This window comes from Oncorhynchus gorbuscha, linkage group LG02, assembly GCF_021184085.1.
Source record: "Oncorhynchus gorbuscha isolate QuinsamMale2020 ecotype Even-year linkage group LG02, OgorEven_v1.0, whole genome shotgun sequence".
Lineage (NCBI taxonomy): Eukaryota > Metazoa > Chordata > Actinopteri > Salmoniformes > Salmonidae > Oncorhynchus > Oncorhynchus gorbuscha.
Genome location: NC_060174.1, coordinates 95596176 through 95616017, shown reverse-complemented (window position 1 = coordinate 95616017; position 19842 = coordinate 95596176). Strand labels below are relative to the sequence as shown.

The following is a 19842-nucleotide window of genomic DNA, read 5'->3' as shown; positions in this document are numbered from 1 at the left end:
TTACAATCTGTGATGAGTGCATTGTTGCAGAAATAGGTATATAATAAACAATGTAACATTTTTACTACATAGGCATTTGGTATGTTATGCATTTCAAGACATGAATTCTGCAAGATGATGCGATCATAGCCTGGTGCCAAATTTGTGTCTGAAGTCCCACGGTTGTCACGTTTGGCAATGGTGGCCGGCTAATGCCATGGATGATGAAAATGACACTGATCATGTTTTGGGGGACAAATTTCAGTACGACTGAAAGCAGTCTGTGGTAGATATGAGAATATAGCACGAATGCAAATCCAAGGCATTTATTTTCATAATCATTATTATGGGTGAAAAAAAGCACAGAGGCATACTCAAGATGTTGTTGGTATTTATTTAACACTGTCAGGTGCAGTCGGTCTGTTCCAACACAATCATCGGAAGACTACCATTCATCTCTTTTCACAAAAGCATTTGTATTAAGAGGGATGTTGAATAGTGTGCAGGACATGTTACCTTCCCTGTTCTTTTTAGGAACAATTGACAGAGGTTTGTCTTAAACATCACAGGTGGGTTAAGTATTGAATTATAGTATTTTTGCTCTATTTGACCAATGTAACAAAAGACAATTCACACCAACTGCACAGAAAGACAAGTGAGACAAAAAAAAGAAAAAACTGAATCTGTCCCAAATAGCATCCTATTCCCTAAAATGTAGTTCCCTATATAGGGAACAGTGCCATTTGGAATTAATCCTGGATGTACACAACAGGGTTTTAGTGCCTCAGAGCTACTGCTGCTTAAGTGAAAAACCACAAACCCATAATAATATATCTTAGACACTTCCCTTCTTTGTCAGTTTACAATGAGAGAACTCCAGTACAGAAGAATCGATCACCTTTGCCAAGGAATGTCGTACAACAGCCCCACCTTGTGGACAGAAAGTAAACTGTTTACTAACTCCTGCAAAGCCCTTTTTTGACCAACAGTATCTTATTTTCTCTTACCCTTATTGAAACAAAGATAATACAATTAAAGTGTTTACATGATTGTAGTGAAATACAAATGCACAACAGAGCTTTCCCATTTGAACACTTTGCAGACTACCTTAAACTTGTTATACTTTTATTCTAAACTGGGCCCTGTATTCCAAAATAATTTATCTGAAGTGGTCCTGTAAAAGTAGCATATCAACTGTAGCGTGATTTGACCTTGTATGCTGCCTCATCTCAACCATAGCACATCTACTGTAAGGGAAACAAGGTTGTGAGGATAGCTATTTCAATAAAATATTTGTTGTTGCGTTCCATGCCTTATGCCTCAAACTCGAGGCCAAGACCGAGCTTGTGCCCACCAGCGTGAATGTTTTTCCCATCCAGGAGAGCAGAGAGGGTCAGCTTAATTCCTGCAGACAAAAAGACAAGGCATCAGCAAGGGGACTTTGGCAGGAGTTACAAGTGACAAGATCAGGGCTCATTGACTGGCTGAGGAGGTCAAGTGACAAGATCAGGGCTCATTGACTGGCTGAGGAGGTCAAGTGCCTAGAGTGGTTCGTCCTTTAAAATGTTGTAGCGTACTGCAGCACAGCTTGCGTGGTGCTGCAGAATTCTACGGCAAATTATTTAAGTGCCAACCACTGGTACCATTAATGGTAGTTAGTGCTAGTTTGACCAACAGAGGGCATCTTTAAGAAGCCTTTGATAGCCTTCAATAGTGGCTGTACTAGAGAATGTAAAACCTTTTTTGGAAGAACATAGTATATGGGACTGATTAAGACATTTTGCTTGATTAATATTATGGTGTTTCAATTCCAAGAAAAACCCTCTGGGTTTCCTTTAGGATGGAACGGAAAACACGGAGCTATACAACGTGACGGTTGGTAGTAGGCTACAGCACTGGGCTATTTAGTCAAAGAATCGGCGTGTCGTGCAGGCACACGGGAGACCGGGGTTCAATTCCCAGACGGGGAGGAAGGAGTAGGCTGCCCTTGTAAATAAGAATTTGTTCTTAACTGACTAGCCTAGTTAAATAAAAAGGTTACACTAAGAGCATAGCATTTCTACACCATAATTGTAGTTAACCAATACACAGAGATTCAGTGAAAAAAAAAATTGCATTGATTTATCAAGACCAGTCCCCATGCTTGTTTCAGAGCAGCACGAAACAGTGCTAAAATAGTTGTAGGCTATTGCTTCAAATCCTATTGCTTCAAACTTCAATATGTTCTTTAAATAAATAAGACCTGCACCACATTACTCAACACTAGTGAGACTCATGTCGCCTACGGTAGGCCTACAGTATAACGTGACTCTCTGCCAATAATAGAGGATTGGAGGATTCTAAATTAAAACCAAAAGCCGCCTCCTGGGTCTCCCAGTGGCAGCCGGCACGGGTATCAAACCTGCATCTGTGGCAACGCATGTTGCATTGGGGTGACTTAAGACAGCTGCACCACTGGGGAGGCCCCATCCACAAAGTATAAATACAGAGAGGTGTTGGTAAAGGTATATTGTCCTGCTAATCGGGCTACAAGTGTTTGAAAACCAGTTTTCAAAATGCCACCAGCTGTCCATCACTACTGTAAATTAAAACACAGCATCTTGTTTATTCTTTATTGTAACCACAATGTCACAAATCACTTGTATCTACAGTTGAAGTCAGAAGTTTACATACACTTAGGTTGGAGTCATTAAAACTCAGTTTTCAACCACTCCACAAATTTCTTGTTAACAAACTATAGTTTTGGCAAGTCGGTTTGGACATCTACTTTGTGCATGACAAGTAATTTTTCCAAAGTTGTGGCAAAATGGTTTCAGGACAACAAAGTAAAGGTATTGGAGTGGCCATCACAAAGCCCTGACCTCAACCTTATAGAAAAATTGTGGGCAGAACTGAAAAAGCATGCGCAAGCAAGGAGGCCTACAAACTCGACTCAGTTACACCAGCTCTGTCAGGAGGAATGGGCCAAAACGCACCCAACCTATTGTGGGAAGCTTGTGGAAGGCTATCCGAAACATTTGACCCAAGTTAAACAATTTAAAGGCAATGCTACCAAATACTAATTGAGTGAATGTAAACTTCTGACCAACTGGGAATGTGATGAAAGAAATAAAAGCTGAAAGAAATCATTCTCTACTTTTATTCTGACATTTCACATTCTTAAAATAAAGTGGTGATCCTAACTGACCTAAAACAGGGAATCTTTACTAGGATTAAATGTACTTGGCTAAGGTGTATGTAAACTTCCGACTTCAACTGTACCTTTCCAATTACTTTTAGAGTTTGGGATTAATTTGATTAATATTATGGTGTTCCTATTCCAAGAAAAATGAAAAACCCTCTTGCTTTCCATTAGGACGGAATGGAAAATATGGCGCTGTACAAAGTGACGGTCGGGAGTAGGCTACAGTACTGGGCTATTTAGTCAAAGAATCGGCGTGTCGTGCAGGCACACGGGAGACCGGGGTTCAATTCCCAGATGGGGAGGAATAAGTAGGCTGTCCTTATAAATAAGAATTTGTTTTTAACTGACTTGCCTAGTTAAATAAAAAGGTTACACTAAGAGCATAGCATTTCTACACCATAATTGTTGTCTAACCAATACACAGAGATTCAGTGAAAATAAAAATTGCATTGATTCATCAAGACCAGTCCCCATGCTTGTTTCAGAGCAATGCAAAACAGTGCTAAAAATAGTTGTTGGCCATTGCTTCAAATCCTATTGCTTCCAACTTCAATATGTTCTTTAAATAAATAAGATCTACACCACTTTTAACAGCACATTACTCAACACTAGTGAGACTCATGTCGCCTACGGTAGGCCTACAGTATAACGTGACTCTCCGCCAATAATAGAGGATTGGAGGATTTTAAATTAAAACCAAAAGCCGCCTCCTGGGTCTCCCGGTGGCAGCCGGCATGGGTATCAAGCCTGCATCTGTGGCAACGCATGTTGCATTGGTGTGACTTAAGACAGCTGCGCCACTGGAGAGGCCCCATCCACAAAGTATCAAACCTGCATCTGTAGCAACGCATGTTGCATTGGGGTGACTTAAGACAGCTGCGCCACTGGGGAGGCCCCATCCACAAAGTATCAAACCTGCATCTGTAGCAACGCATGTTGCATTGGTGTGACTTAAGACAGCTGCGCCACTGGAGGCCCCATCCACAAAGTATCAAACCTGCATCTGTGGCAACGCATGTTGCATTGGTGTGACTTAAGACAGCTGTGCCACTGGAGAGGCCCCATCCACAAAGTATCAAACCTGCATCTGTAGCAACGCATGTTGCATTGGGGTGACTTAAGACAGCTGCGCCACTGGGGAGGCCCCATCCACAAAGTATAAATACAGAGAGGTGTTGGTAAAGGTCCTGCTAATAGCCCATAATGGGATATTATAATACTGTACATGGTGTCCAGGTCAGGATAACCAAAACATTTCTTTATTAAAGACTATCAGAATGAATGGTTAAACTTATTTATTTTGATCCAAAGTAATATGTAAGGGATAATATAACAATATTTGAGATTATTTCCTTACAAAAATACTAAAGTGAATGATTGTAATCTGAATAAAAGGCCTAAATAATATTTGTAAAGGCCAAAACATTTTATTTATGTTTTTAGAGGGAGAGAAACACTGGGCCATTTGTGCGCCGCCCTATGGGACTTCTAATCACGGTCGGATGTGATACATAATAGTGGATACAGCTGGAGAACTGCAAGGAAATCCCATTGTGTGCCACTCGGGAGCCATGACCCATATGACCAATATATATATTGTCCTGCTAATAACAGGGTTAATAATATATCTGTGAGAATATCCAAGGGGCTTTTATATAATTCTAAATTAATAATCATTGCTTTGTTTAAAAAAACTATTTGGAGATTATTTTGTTTTCAAATAACGTAAAATGAGAGAGAAAAAGGCCATTCCTGAACATGGGGTGAGACCGTTACTAATTTGTAAATAAAGCCAGTTTGTTCCTTAGAATTATTTATTTTGTGCTTTTAGAGGGAGAAAAACCTAGTCATCTCATGGGTCTCCTAGTCGAGGCCGGCACAGGTATTGAACCAGCCTCTGTAACAACACAGTTTGCACTGCTAGACAGTGTCTTAGACCTCTGCACCACTCAGGCGCTGTACAATGTGACCGGTTGGGAGTGGCCTACAGTACTACAGTAAGAGCAAAATCATCCTAATAAAATAAAAAACTTAGTGTAACAACAGTTTTAGAAAGTAATACTGAAGTTGTGCACAATTATCAGTTTGTATTTAGGTTTATGTCACCCAGTCATTGTCAGTTAGAGACACAGTAGGACCCAAAAGCATAAGCAGTGCTCCAACTCCCCCTTGCACTGGTCTGGAGCAATGAAGTGGTGATGCAGGGTACTGTACTAAATGAGAAATGACTTCTAAGTGCCGCAGCATAACCGCAAAACTTTAGTGGAGCAACCACTGACTGCTGTTCTGTTCTGCCCTATATACAGCAGAAAGACATTTCAACTGCTTTTTACTGCACGTTTTATCAAGACGTCACTGGCATGGAGGAAAATGGTCAAATAACAGTTTTATAATAAATGTAAAAAATATACTCACCAGGCTTCAGAGTCTGAGTGTATCCCAGGCCAACAAGACTAGAATTGTTCACTTTGGCCTGTAGGAGAAACAGGAAAATGGTCATGAAAAACCAACATTTAGGATTCAATAAAAAGGTATTTAAATACAACAATGCTTCAATAAATAATGTTAAAACTGATTAGCCTAGCAGCTCTCTACTCGTGCCCAGAACATGACCCCAGGCAGAGGTCAAGTCTCAGCCAGTGAGGACTAGCTTGTGGCCTCTTACCGAGAAGGCTGCATCGGCATCGATCTGGTACTTGGCTGCGATGCCAAAACGAGTGTTGCTGTTACCAGCGGTCCAGGCCAGGTTAACTGCTGTCTCCAGCTGGTCATTCACCTTCTGGTAGATGGACCCACCAAACTCTGTGCCATCATTTCTGTTATGAAAAACAAGCTTATTCATCACTATGAAGGTGATACTTTGAATACATATTCTTTATCCCCTTACACTGTGTATAAGACAGTAGTTTTGGAATTGTTAGTTAGATTACTTGTTGGTTATCACTGCATTGTCGGAACTAGAAGCACAAGCATTTTGCTACACTCGTATTAACATCTGCTAACCATGTGTATGTGACAAATAAAATTAGATTTGATTTGATTTATCCATGATCTATACAAAAACATGAATTACCCATCACATGAATTGCAATCAGACGATCAATGTCACAATCTTAACCAGCAGACCTACAAGTAACTGCCAAAAATAATGGAAACACCTGAGTAAATGAGGGCTACAAAGTACATTGAAAGCAGTTGGTTCCACAGAGATGTGGTTTCTGAATTAATCAATTGACATCCCATCATGCTTAGGGTCATGTATAAAAACAAAATCTGGCCATTATTTTGGCTACCATTCCTATGCCCCCCCATAGGATGACAATACGCCTATCCACAGGGCACGAGTGGTCACTGAGCGGTCACTGAGCATGAAAAAATGTAAACCATATGCCATGACCATCTCAGTCACCAGATATCAACCCAAATGAACATTGATGGGAGATTCTGGAGTGGCGCCTGAGACAGCATTTTCCACCACCATCAACAAAACAGCAAATTATGGAATTTCTTGTGGAAGAATGGTGTTGCATCCCTCTAATAGAGTTACAGACATTTGTAGAATCTATGCCATGGAGGATAGAAGCTGTTCTGGCCCAACACCCTGTTAAGGCACTTTAGATTGGCGTTTCCTTTATTTTGGCAGTTACCTGTATATATCAAGGATGAGCTGTCAAAGGATTAAAGAGCAACGTCTCAGAGCTAATTGACCTTGTCAAAACAAGTAATCATGACCGGGAGGACAGGTCACAGCAGGAGGTTAGCTTACTATACTATCCACCTTCCTCTTCTGACAAAGCCCTTTCACAAATCCCATCACCGTGGGATACAGTGGGACTAAAATAACTGCCAGTCTGCATCTGAGGGGGCCAGACAGAGTGCTTAGAGTTGCTATTGTCCAGACAAGGTCAGTTCTCAAAGAGCTGGAAACAACATTTTACTCACTAGTGGTTTAAAAGGCTTGGTTGGTTGGAGGATGGTAGATCTGATAGATAAATATGTGCACGTGACCAATAACATTTGATTTGGTGCTTGCAACACTCAGTTGAGGGTATTACTCCTGAATGAAGTCACATATGCAAAACGCTTCATCACTGTAAATCGACCCTAAAGACCATGTTCAGGGTCCTTAAGCACAATCACTGGATTACTGTCATTGTTGTTAAGCTCGATCACTGGCTTACGGTCATTGTTGTTAAGCCCCACGTTACTGGCTTACTGTCATTGTTGTTGTTGAGCACCCGTCTTACTTCCATTGTTTGCTGAAGTGCGGAGGCCTACCTGAACCACATTTCCGTATCTAGTAATTTAATTCCATCTACTTACACATTCGTGTGGAGCTGGAACTCATCCGTCTTGTAGCCCACGGCAAAGTTGCTCTGGGTGACCCTGTTCTTCCCGGCCTCGAAGGTCACCTGGTAGCCGGCCAGCCAGCCCTCGTAGCCCACCACCGCCACGCCGTGCACTGCCGTCCCGTTGATGTCATAGTCCACATCACAGCCCAGGTTGAGGTGCTCCCTCTTATAGCCGGTCTTGATCTTACCACTCTTCTTGCTAAAGCAGAGAGGTGAGGGATGGCGGAAGGAACTTGTCAGTGTGAGGTAATATAGTGTCAGAATGGCAAGATACATCCAATGACCTATATTCAACAGAAAATTCCTTTTCATCATGTAATGTGCGATGTATTGTGTGATGACATTTATTTCAATTCATTAATAATGTGAAGCAATTAAATGGATAGTCATTTCTTACCCAGTGTTTGGCGAGAAGGAGGAATCAAACGTCAATTTAAGCCCTTTGGCCAACTGAGGGGAGAAAAAAAGAGAGCGATGGAGAGGAAAGCATGAATGAATCAGAATTAAAGAGTAACTTTCATGAAGAAGAAAATATTATAATCCAAAACCAGATGTTTTAGGCTTAGTTATAGTAGTCTTCATTTTGACAGTACATTGCACAAGTGATATATTTTGGTCTTTTAGTAGTAAATCTAGCTCTTTTTGCTCCTAGCGATTCAACTCTACCATTGAAGTCATGATGTGGAGGCACCTAATATCATCTCAAGGGAGGGCTTGGTATGAAATGCACTCCCTTCTAGATGTGCTGGGTGGTACCACCTCAAGGGAGGGGTTGGTATGAAATACACTCCCTTACATTTACATTTAAGTCATTTAGCAGACGCTCTTATCCAGAGCGACTTACAAATTGGTGCATTCACCTTATGACATCCAGTGGAACAGCCACTTTACAATAGTGCATCTAAATCTTTTAAGGGGGGGGGGTGAGAAGGATTACTTTATCCTATCCTAGGTATTCCTTAAAGAGGTGGGGTTTCAGGTGTCTCCGGAAGGTGGTGATTGACTCCGCTGTCCTGGCGTCGTGAGGGAGTTTGTTCCACCATTGGGGGGCCAGAGCAGCGAACCGCTTCTACTGTAGATGTGCTGGGTGGTACCACTTCAATGCTTACTGTAAAAGCAGGTGACAGCGTGCCTTATTTGGCAATGGTCTTGGTAAGTGGAGTGTGCCAATATATTTAGCATGACGCTTCCTTGCCTAAATTGAAGGTTTTAGCTTACTGTTTCATACACATCTACAGTGGGGCAAAAAAAAATATTTAGTCAGCCACCAATTGTGCAAGTTCACCCACTTAAAAAGATGAGAGAGGCCTGTAATTTTCATCACAGGTACACTTCAACTATGACAGACAAAATGAGGAAAGAAAATCCAGAAAATCACATTGTAGGATTTTTAATGAATTTATTTGCAAATTATGGTGGAAAATAAGTATTTGGTCACCTACAAACAAGCAAGATTTCTGGCTCTCACAGACCTGTAACTTCTTTAAGAGACTCCTCTGTCCTCCACTTGTTACCTGTATTAATGGCACCTGTTTGAACTTGTTATCAGTATAAAAAAGACACCTGTCCACAACCTCAAACAGTCACACTCCAAACTTGTAGACCTGCACCAGGCTGGGAAGACTGACTCTGCAATAGGTAAGCAGCTTGGTTTGAAGAAATCAACTGTGGGAGCAATTATTAGGAAATGGAAGACATACAAGACCACTGATAATCTCCCTCGATCTGGGGCTCCACACAAGATCTCACCCCGTGGGGTCAAAATGATCACAAGAACAGTGAGCAAAAATCTCAGAACCACACGGGGGGACCTAGTGAATGACCTGCAGAAAGCTGGGACCAAAATAACAAAGCCTACCATCAGCAAGGGCATTGAAGATGAAACGTGGCTGGGTCTTTCAGCATGACAATGATCCCAAACACACCGCCCGGGCAACGAAGGAGTGGCTTCATAAGAAGCATTTCAAGGTCCTGGAGTGGCCTAGCCAGTCTCCAGATCTCAACCCCATAGAAAATCTTTGGAGGGAGTTGAAAGTCCGTGTTGCCCAGCAACAGCCCCAAAACATCACTGTTCTAGAGGAGATCTGCATGGAGGAATGTCATAGTTGAAGTGTACCTATGATGAAAATTACAGGCCTCTCATCTTTTTAAGTGGGAGAACTTGCACAATTGGTGGCTGACTAAATACTTTTTTGCCCCACTGTATGTGCTTTAATGAAGAAAAAAAATGAAAAAGTAGGCTATGAAGAGATTATATGTTTATATTCGTAGCTACAACCATCGTATCAACGAGTACATTTTTCCCCGAATTGCTATGACTGATTGGAGGCGCAGTCCTCTAAAACACAGGTCACTCATATTTCACTGGCTGGGAGTTCTAATCCACATGTAGCAGATGATTTATTTGTTCATCCTTTATTTACAATAGTCATCCCGTGCCCACACTTTAATTCTGAAAGGTTAAAGCCTACCTGTGAACGGGTTCGCCCTGGTAGTAGTTGTATGTTTTTATACAGTTAATTTGACCGTTAGAAAAAGAGGTACTGCGTAAATACTGCAATGTGGGTTGGATTGAGCCCCTAATCTTAATTGTCACGGTGATAATTGTATTTGTCTTCCCAACACCACAATAAACATGAGTTCACATTTCAAATTTTAAAAAATTAGCACCCAATGAGGGATTCAAATTTATACCGCCAGTGGCAATAGCTGTTAGAATCTCAGTGGCATACCACTGTGAACTGAAAAGTCCAGAGCTGTATTTGCTTGTGATACTCTGATAATAAAATTATGTGCATCACTGGACTTCAGGTAAGTATGCTTTAGCGAAAAGTGTTGAGCTCAGGTACAACTACATTCACCCACCCCCAAAATGTATATTTATGAGCAATTCCCCCTACCCACAACTTCACCTGAATGCATTTTTAAGGGGTTGGTGATATTGGGGTTGAGAGTTACCCTTAAAAAAAAAAGGTCCCAAACAGTCATTCTGATTCCCGTGTAAATTAGCCTTTTGAATGACTAAAAGATCACCCATAATATTTGTTTTGGATAGAAATGCAGAAAAATTGAGAAAACTCTCTCTCATGGCTAACTACCAGGAAGTTTGAAAAGACAGGCTAAGTGGGCATGGAGCATATATTCATGAGTTATTGTTATTGACTGTTGTTATTGACTGACAGCTCTTTGAAACACCTATGTCAAGCAACTTGGATGCAGTGTTGCAGTAAAATCATCTCAAGCAAATTTGGTGATACACAAAGCAACTCAAACAACATTGAAATTGCATCAATGGTGTTATTTTTTATACATTGAGCGTTTGGCATGCATCTTGTGATGCGGTTCACAGCAGCACTGCCAGATGTGTTGACATGAATACTGTGTCAGAAGAAGACCTAGCTAGCCAGTAACTAGCTAACACCAGACACAGATGAAGACCTAGCTAGCCAGTAACTAGCTAACACCAGACACAGACGAAGACCTAGCTAGCCAGTAACTAGCTAACACAGACACAGATGAAGACCTAGCTAGCCAGTAACTAGCTAACACCAGACACAGATGAAGACCTAGTTAGCCAGTAACTAGCTAACACAGACACAGATGAAGACCTAGTTAGCCAGTAACTAGCTAACACCAGACACAGATGAAGACCTAGCTAGCCAGTAACTAGCTAACGTCAGACACAGATGAAGATCTTGCTAGCCAGTAACTAGCTAACACCAGACACAGCCAGTAACTAGCTAAGACCTAGCTAGCCAGTAACTAGCTAACACCAGACACAGACGAAGACCTAGCTAGCCAGTAACTAGCTAACACCAGACACAGACGAAGACCTAGCTAGCCAGTAACTAGCTAACACCAGACACAGACGAAGACCTAGCTAGCCAGTAACATACGAAGACCTAGCTAGCCAGTAACTAGCTAACACCAGACACATATGAAGACCTAGCTAGCCAGTAACTAACACCAGACACAGATGAAGACCTAGCTAGCCAGTAACTAACTAACACCAGACACAGATGAAGACCTAGCTAGCCAGTAACTAACTAACATCAGATGAAGACCTAGCTAGCCAGTAACTAGTTAACACCAGACACAGATGAAAGGGGAAACTTTTAATTATATTAGCTGACACCTTACAGTCAAATTTGGGTAGAGTAGAGTCGCTATCTAGCTACATAAAACACACCCCTCTGCAAACACGCCTTCTCCAATGTTGGTTACAGGGCGGTACTTATTTAAATGTGGTAAGAGAATATCATTTTACCATTGGTGTATTAAAATTAGATTTAGGGTGATGTCACCTTATCCTCTTAATAATCCCCTCCTGAATCCAAGTGTTTGACACAGGGGAGGGGACCAATAACTTTATGATCAAACGTTATCAATGTAGAAGCAAGTCATTTGTCATACTTTGATGTGGTTTCATCCGATTTCATGAAAAACATTGACTGTGCATGACCTTAAAAATGCATTTCTGAGACAGTTGGAAAGAATGATTAAGAAAGCATGGTTGTGTAATTAAAAAGGTATATTGCTATGAGCATTTCACCACTTAACAGGGTGGCAGGGTCCATAGGGAACTGATACTCCCACACACCAGATTAAACATGTGAAGTTATATAAATATAGGCCTATGCCTATTGCCATAAAATGGGTGGGCAACTCCAGTCCTGGAGGGCCTGATTGGTGTCAACATCCCTACAAAACACAGCTGATTAACCAAAATGCATTCTAAACTGAAGATCATGATAAGGTGATTATTGGAGTCAGGGTGTTAGCTGGAGCAAAACTGTGACACCAATCAGGCCCTCGAGGACTGGAATTTCCCACCCCTTACAAAAAATATATAATAAATCAATGAAACAAGTCAGTGAGTGCTGGTCTTTTTTATATTTACACTATGGGATTCAGTGGAGGCTGCTGAGGGGAGGACGGCTCATAATAATGTCCGGAACGGGACAAATGGAATGGCATCAAACACCTGTTTGATGAATTTGATACCATTCCAATGATTCCGCTCCAGTCATTACCATGATCCCATCCTCCCCAATTAACATCCCTGTGATGGGATTACTCCTTGGTTTATAGCCCCCTTCTAACAATTGCTGATTGAAGAAAACGGAGTTGAGTACATTGCAACCTGATCTAAAGAACACCTGATCCTGACCTGGTCCTCCAGAGTGATCTCTGTGCCCAGAGTGTTGTCAGTGTTCCACTTCTCAGTGAAGGTCAGCCCATGCTCCGCCCACTTGTATTTGGTCTCCAGGGTGCCAGCCACTTTGCTGGTCTCCGTGTTGGCAGAGCCTGTGCTGGTGAACTCCTGGGATTGGAGTCAAACAGAGGTCAAAGGTGAGATGTGATCATGCTATAAAGCAGTGAGGATTTGGATTGTTGAGGATCACATGGGCGAAAAATGATCAGTGTGTAGACTGTGTGTTTGATTGTATTTGAGTATAAATATGTTATAGTTTGTTTTCCTTTGCAGCTAGTGAAATAATCTAAAGTGAAGCTGGCAATCAGAGGTCTTTCACAGTTGTCAATGAGCAAGATAACTAGAGGGCCTCTAAGTTGTATGATGACAGACGGCTAGATAACTACTTAATTTATAGCACTGAGTCAAGTGCCTCTTTTGGCTCCAAGGGGTAATCGGACCAACTCTGCTGTGGATCTCACCAGTCCATTCTCTGACTTGGTTTTCAAGTCCAGCTTGATGAGACCAAAACCTGAGAGGCATGTAAGAAAATTAAATCAAACTGTTGTAATTACAAAACATTCTAGGAGTGCTCTTCAAACTGATGATACATTTCTGTTCTGTTAAACATTCCTGGCAATCCGTAAACACGTGGCTTCTAATTATTTCCATAATACACATGCAGTCTCATGGAGACTTATTTTATCACCTCATGAACACATAAACCACCGTTCAATAAATCCCTCAGAAATACTAGCCTAGAACTACATCTATTAGAACTATTACATAACATTGACTGATCGGGTGAGTGTATTGATTTGGTTTATACGCTAGAGAGTACATTGTCATACCAGGCGTCAGCCACGGTTCACAAACCCAGCTTGCTTCCCATCCCCCTCTCGGAATCAGTGTGCTGGTCCACTGGGCAGTCCCACCCTTGCCTAGGAATGTACTATGGCTAACCCCAAGGGCTATTCAAGGCCCATTTACAAAGGAATCCCCATAGTACAGCCTGAGGCTCACTGTCTCTGTGCAGCAGTGTCTCCCAGTCAATACACTACCCAAGGACAGCCAGTCTAAACTAGAGGGTTCACCAAATAGATATAAAACTAGGCTAGGCTGAAGTCCATTCCTCATTCTCTGCAGGACAGGAGCCAAGGCTGAATAGATGGATAGTGAGTAGAAGTACTGAGGTGCTCACCGTATCCCTTGGTGAAGACATCCTTGGCAGACTTGCCAAGGTCAACATAGGTTGGAGGAACGGCCATTATCTGTTTAAAAATAATAATACAATTTGAGAGCTTAGTGTTTGACTAAAGCACAAACACCGAGCAATGAGACAGATATTTCAAAGGATGTATAAATGTGAAAAAGCTGTTCTGCGCACTATGACTAATTTGTTCCCTTTTGAAAAGACGGGCTGTGGTCGAGTTAGAAAATATTTGGCATAAACCTCCGTGCAACGCCAATGACATAAAGAACTAGTAGTGTGCTGGGCCTTCAGTGATACACCAAGGAAGGCTGGGGAGAGAACACTGCTGGTGAAGGACGTGGGAGAGAAGGGGATGGATGGAGGGGGTCATTGATGGATAGGGTGTGCCGATTGGGAAAGCAGGCAGGCATGCGCACACCCGTGCCTGGACGGACTCACCCGTTTGCTCTGACTCATCAGAAAAATAACACTTGCCGGGATAGAGATTTCACAACAGTCAAACTGAATACACTGGACTGGGCCGTCTCAATAATAGACAAGTGATTTCTAAATTGCAGATTAGATTAGTTTTATTATAGGATTGATGATCTCCACTATGTAAGAACAAGTGGGCAGAGATTTCCATGTTAAATAACATAAGAAAACACCTGCTTGTTGCAGATTGCAAAAAAGTCGCTGGCAGATTATTGGGGGGTTTAACGGACAAAGAATAAGACTAATCCTGGAATTAAAAGCATTGTCAATTGACATTCTCCATTGATCTTGATTTTTAGTTCAAGACAAGGCTTAAACTGCACACTTGTCCTCTACCAATGTGTGCACAATGCTAATTTGCAAATAAGAGTATAACCCAAAGACCTATTTTGTACATCAACGTGTGCCACACAGCCTACAGCCACAACTTCAGGGCTCTCGAGTGGGCAGCGGTCTAAGGCACTGCATCTCACTGCATCTCACTCACTCCAGGCTGTATCACAACCGTCCGTGATTGGGAGTCCCATAGGGCGGCACACAATTGGCCCAACGTCGTCCGGGTTTGGCCGGTGTAGACAGTCATTGTAAATAAGAATTTGTTCTTAATTGACTTGCCTAGTCAAATAAAAAGGTTCAATATATATTTTTTTAAATCATTCAAACACCATTCAAATCACCACACCTTGACAAGGTAAAAATCTGTCGTTCTGCCCCGGAGCAAGGCAGTTAACCCACTGTTCTCCAGTAGGCCGTCATTGTAAATAAGAATGTGTTCTTAACGGACTTGCCTAGTTAAATAAAAAAAATACAAATGTACCTTTGTTCTCCCTGTGGTAAATAAATGCATGATTTAGTGACACCCAACACCAAGCATTACACAACCCTTATTTCATCACACTTTGAAGTTAAATAATACGAGCCTCCACAAGCCAAATAATTTACTATAATCTCTAGTGACCAACGGGCACATGCTCAGAGGGGAACACTGGGAAGGGGACAGGAAGTGTAAAGCATTCCAGAACACATACATTACACACATCTCCGATCTCTCAATCTCACACACACACACACACACACACACACTAGTGACACTAGTGACACAGCATTGACACTAGTGATGCATCAATATGACATTTTTGGTTGATACCGATATCCAATACTTTCCTTGCCCAAAAACCAGACACCAATACCCGATTATTTCAATTTTTGTAAAGTTAAATAGTTAACACACACACATGGACAAATCGATCTAAGACAATGCATCTCAGTGCAAGAGGCGTCACTAGTCCCTGGTTCAAATCCAGGCTGCATCACATTTGGCCGTTATTGGGAGTCCCATAGGGCGTGGCACAATTGGAACAGCGTCGTCTGGGCCGTCATTAAAAATAAGAATTTGTTCTTAACTGACTTGCCTAGTTAAATAAAGGTTAGACACATGCACACACCACACTGACCAAAAAGTAATTTTGTTGGCATTTATGTCCCCCCCCCATAACCAGTAAAACAATCAATCTATTTCTTTAACTTACTTGCTGTTTTGTTGTTCCTTTGTTCAGTCATTTCATTCTCAACCAGGATTTCTATGGAATGCCGTTTGGCTCTTTGCATGTCAAAAAAGATAAGTCAAATAACACTATTTGACGTGTCAAATAACGACAATCTGTTTCAGTAGCTATAGTTAGCTAGCTAACTATATAGCTAGGTGTCACCATCTAAAATCATTTATAAGCCAGTTTTTATTTGATTAATGGTGGTCGGACCCATATGTGAAGCTAGCCACAATAAGGATTAGCTACAATAGTGAACTTTGCGGTTAGCCTTCAAAATAAAAAGTATGACATAATTATACTATTTGTATTCATTTGCATCACTGTCAATTACTTTATTTTGAAGGCAAACTGCAAATTCCACTGTTGTGGCCTCCCAGGTGGTCTAAGGCACAGTGGTCTAAGGCACTGCATCGCAGCTAGCTGTGCCACCAGAGTCTCTGGGTTCGAGCCCAGGCTCTGTTGCAGCCGGCCGCGACCGGGAGGTCCATGGGCCTAGCGTCGTCCGGGTTAGGCAGGGATATCCTTGTCTCATCGTGCACTAGCGACTCCTGTGGCGGGCCGTGCGCAGTGCACACTAACCAGGTCGCCAGGTGCATGGTGTTTCCTCCGACACATTGGTGCGGCTGGCTTCCGGATTGGATGCGTGCTGTGTTAAGAAGCAGTGCGGCTTGGTTGGGTTGTGTTTCGGAGGACGCATGGCTTTCGTCTCTCCTGAGCACGGGAGTTGTAGCGATGAGACAAGGTAGTACCTACTAACAATTGGATACCACGAAATTGGGGAGATAAAGGAGAGGTCAAATTTAAAAAATAAATATATATTTTTTTATCAACAGTTGTGGCGTCACACCACATAACCTGTTCCGGTGGAGCCTTACTAGCCAGCTGAAGCTAGCTGGCTGCTTATAACGTTAGCTTTGGGCTAACTAGGCAGGAGTCGCTAGTCTCCCCAATTTCGTGATATCCAATTGTAGCCGGCTAGCTATTTATTTTCATGAAGTTCAATTTCAATAGGCAAACAACCTAGCTAATACTTACAAGGATTCCTAAATAATTGCTAAGAATAATGAAAATGACATCAGTTTCTACTGGTCATTGTTTTCAGGCTGGTTGTATTGGTGCTAGTTAGGTATCAAGCTAAAGCTAGCTACCCCAGAAGTTGTGGTCAAACAAATGATGCTTCATTACCAACACGGTATTGTAAAACACATCGTTCATGGCCGGTGTTTGCAGACTTTTTTGTACAGCTTTAACAGTGCTAATGTATATTTTTTGACATGTAAAGACCCAAACGGCGTTCCATAGAATGTATGTTGTGAAGCTAATAGCAGTAATGCTATTACTGTGTAACTCCGGTAAAGCAACATCTGAAAAACAGCGCACTTGGTAGTGTGTACCGGTGCTCGACCAGTCGGCGAAAGTCAACATCACCCACGACAGAGAACGGTTGATTGTCAAGGGCAATGAATTCCATTATCTTGGCTTTAATGGATTTCACCTTTGAGTTGTCTCACTGAAATGTTCTTACCCTTTCAAATGACTGCTCGACTTGTTGACTGCTCGATCCACACAGACATTGTGGGCTAGGTTAGGAATGCTGTGTTGTACATGTAGTGCAACATTTTACGTGGCGTCATTACATCATGCACCTACGTTATATAGGTATGCACGGTAGCTTTGACATGGGTTTTTAACATAGGTGTTAAACTAGACATCGGGCGGATACAGATGTTGACATATGTCCACCGATATATCGCTCATCCCTAGAACTATTCTCTAAACATTGCTTGTTTTGTCAAACTGAAATTAGCCTAACTATCAGAATTGTAGCAACCAGGAAATGGCGATTTCTGCATATTGCACCTTTAAACAGTCTGCCGATTGCTCTGCCGTTCCTTTTTGAGGTAGTGCGTTCAGATTTCTATCACCTGAAGCAGAACCATGTAAATAAGTGCATGAACTTGGCGTGTATGCATGCATGTATTTTCATTATGTGCACATGCTGCGCTTTGACGTTTATATAAGGGTGCAATATGCAGCTGTGAAATATATTTTCAGCTGTTTGAAGCTCATTTACAAAACCGAACGTAAAAGAAGCAAAAGGAACTTAACCGGAAGCATATGAATAGTGCACATAGAACAGATCTACGGCTTCTGAGACTAGATTTCAATGGGAAAGAAATTATCTAGATTTGTCAATGTGAATTTGGACGGGTCACTCGAATAGTGAAATTGCAGCGTACCTGTGGAATTAATTCTTACATTCCTAACTGAAAAAGGAACAACCGCACAGACAACCGGTAAAGTAAATTAAAATATAATTGTATTCGACATTGTAGCTTGTAAATTAGAGGTGATGAGAGAACTTTCCTGATTCAAACGCTCATTTCTGCCGACATAGAATTCAACTCATCGTCGGGTTTCCAGGCAACCTGGCTACATGATGCCTAGGGTTTTATGAAACAAGGTGACACAAGCATCACTGCTTGGACATCTTAAGTTTCCTTGATAACTAGCTAGCTGCTGGGTTTAGCAAGCAATTTGTAGACAACTGCATACCTTGCATAATCGGTGGTTATAGCTAGCGGTTTTAATCAATTTGCAGAGGAGGAAAGTAACTAAACTCAATAAATCCAAATAATTGTTGGCCACACTTAGTTGACCTCAAGCAGGGTATTAGCTACTTGAGGCCTTGTTCAGCTAGCTAGCTAACATTGCTGCATGCCTATCAGCATCTCTCCTCCTGGGCTGCTTCTGATTTCGCGGTGAATGCACGTGCCGTCTCTTAACATTTAAGCCAAGAGGTCAATGTCCATCACAACAGGGATACAATAGTGCCCCATAATAGGCAACAGCATTACATTTCGACATACCTCTGTCAGTGGTTTCCAATCCTGCCTGAGAAGGATCCTGTCAACTGGACAAAGGGAGGGGTAAGAGGAGGTGCTACAGCGTCACACTCTAGAAGTCACGCAGGCGTGTGAAAAAAGCCTTCGCCTCTTGCGTTATTTGTGGCGCACGCGCTGTTGATATTTTTATTCCTGCATATCGCATCATCAGTAGGCTTAAACCCGCCGCCGTTTACAACAGATCTAGGATAATCTCTTCCCACCTCATCACATATCCCCACCATTATGTGCTTATACCCAAAACCGTCCGCACAGGAGAAGAGCCAGGATTTGCGACATTGAGAGCATCCTAACTGGTTGCATCACTGCCTTTGACCGCACTGTACTATAGAGGGTAGTGCGCACGCCCCAGTACATTACTGGGTCCAAGCTTCCTGCCATCCAGGACCTCCAGGCGGTGTCAAAGGAAGGCCCTAAAAATGGTCAAAGACTCCAGCCACCCTAGTCATAGACTGTTCTCTCTGCTACGGCAAGCGGTACAGGAGCGGCAAGTCTAGGTCCTAGAGGCTTCTGAACAGCTTCTACCCCCAGGCCATAAGACTACTGAACATCTAATCAAATGACTACCCAGACTATTTGCACCCCCCCCCCTCCCCCATTTTACGCTGCTGCTACTCTGTACTCTGTTATTATCTAACCATAAGTCACTTTAATAACGTACGTAGAATGTATGCACACATGACTGTAAGTCGCTTTGGATAAAAGCGTCTGCTAAATGGCATATATTATTATTATTATATTATTAATAACTCAACCTACGTGTTTATATTCGATTGACCGGTGCCCCCACACATTGACTCTGTACGGGTACCCCCTGTATATAGCCTCACTATTGTTATTCACCTGCTGCGTATTTTTCTAAAAACGGCAATGTTGATTAAGGGTTTGTAAGTATAAGCATTTCACTGTAAGGTCTGCACCTGTTGTATTCGGTGCATGTGACAAATACATTTTGATTTGATTTTAAGCACTCATCTCAGTCGACCTATG

The 19842-nt window shown here is 42.1% G+C and overlaps 1 protein-coding gene across 1 annotated transcript; it reads right to left on the bottom strand.

Moving 5' to 3' along the window:
* Positions 1-353: 353 nt before the first annotated feature.
* Positions 354-18942, bottom strand: LOC124013725 (voltage-dependent anion-selective channel protein 1-like). Its single transcript, XM_046328178.1, has 9 exons — positions 18817-18942; positions 13911-13980; positions 13192-13241; positions 12686-12838; positions 7913-7965; positions 7487-7714; positions 5829-5979; positions 5579-5636; positions 354-1384 (listed from the first exon to the last, which is right to left on the bottom strand). Exons 2-9 carry the CDS (start codon positions 13975-13977, stop codon positions 1293-1295), a joined length of 852 nt encoding a protein of 283 aa, XP_046184134.1. The 5' UTR covers positions 13978-13980; positions 18817-18942; the 3' UTR covers positions 354-1292.
* Between the last annotated feature and the right edge of the window lie 900 nt (positions 18943-19842).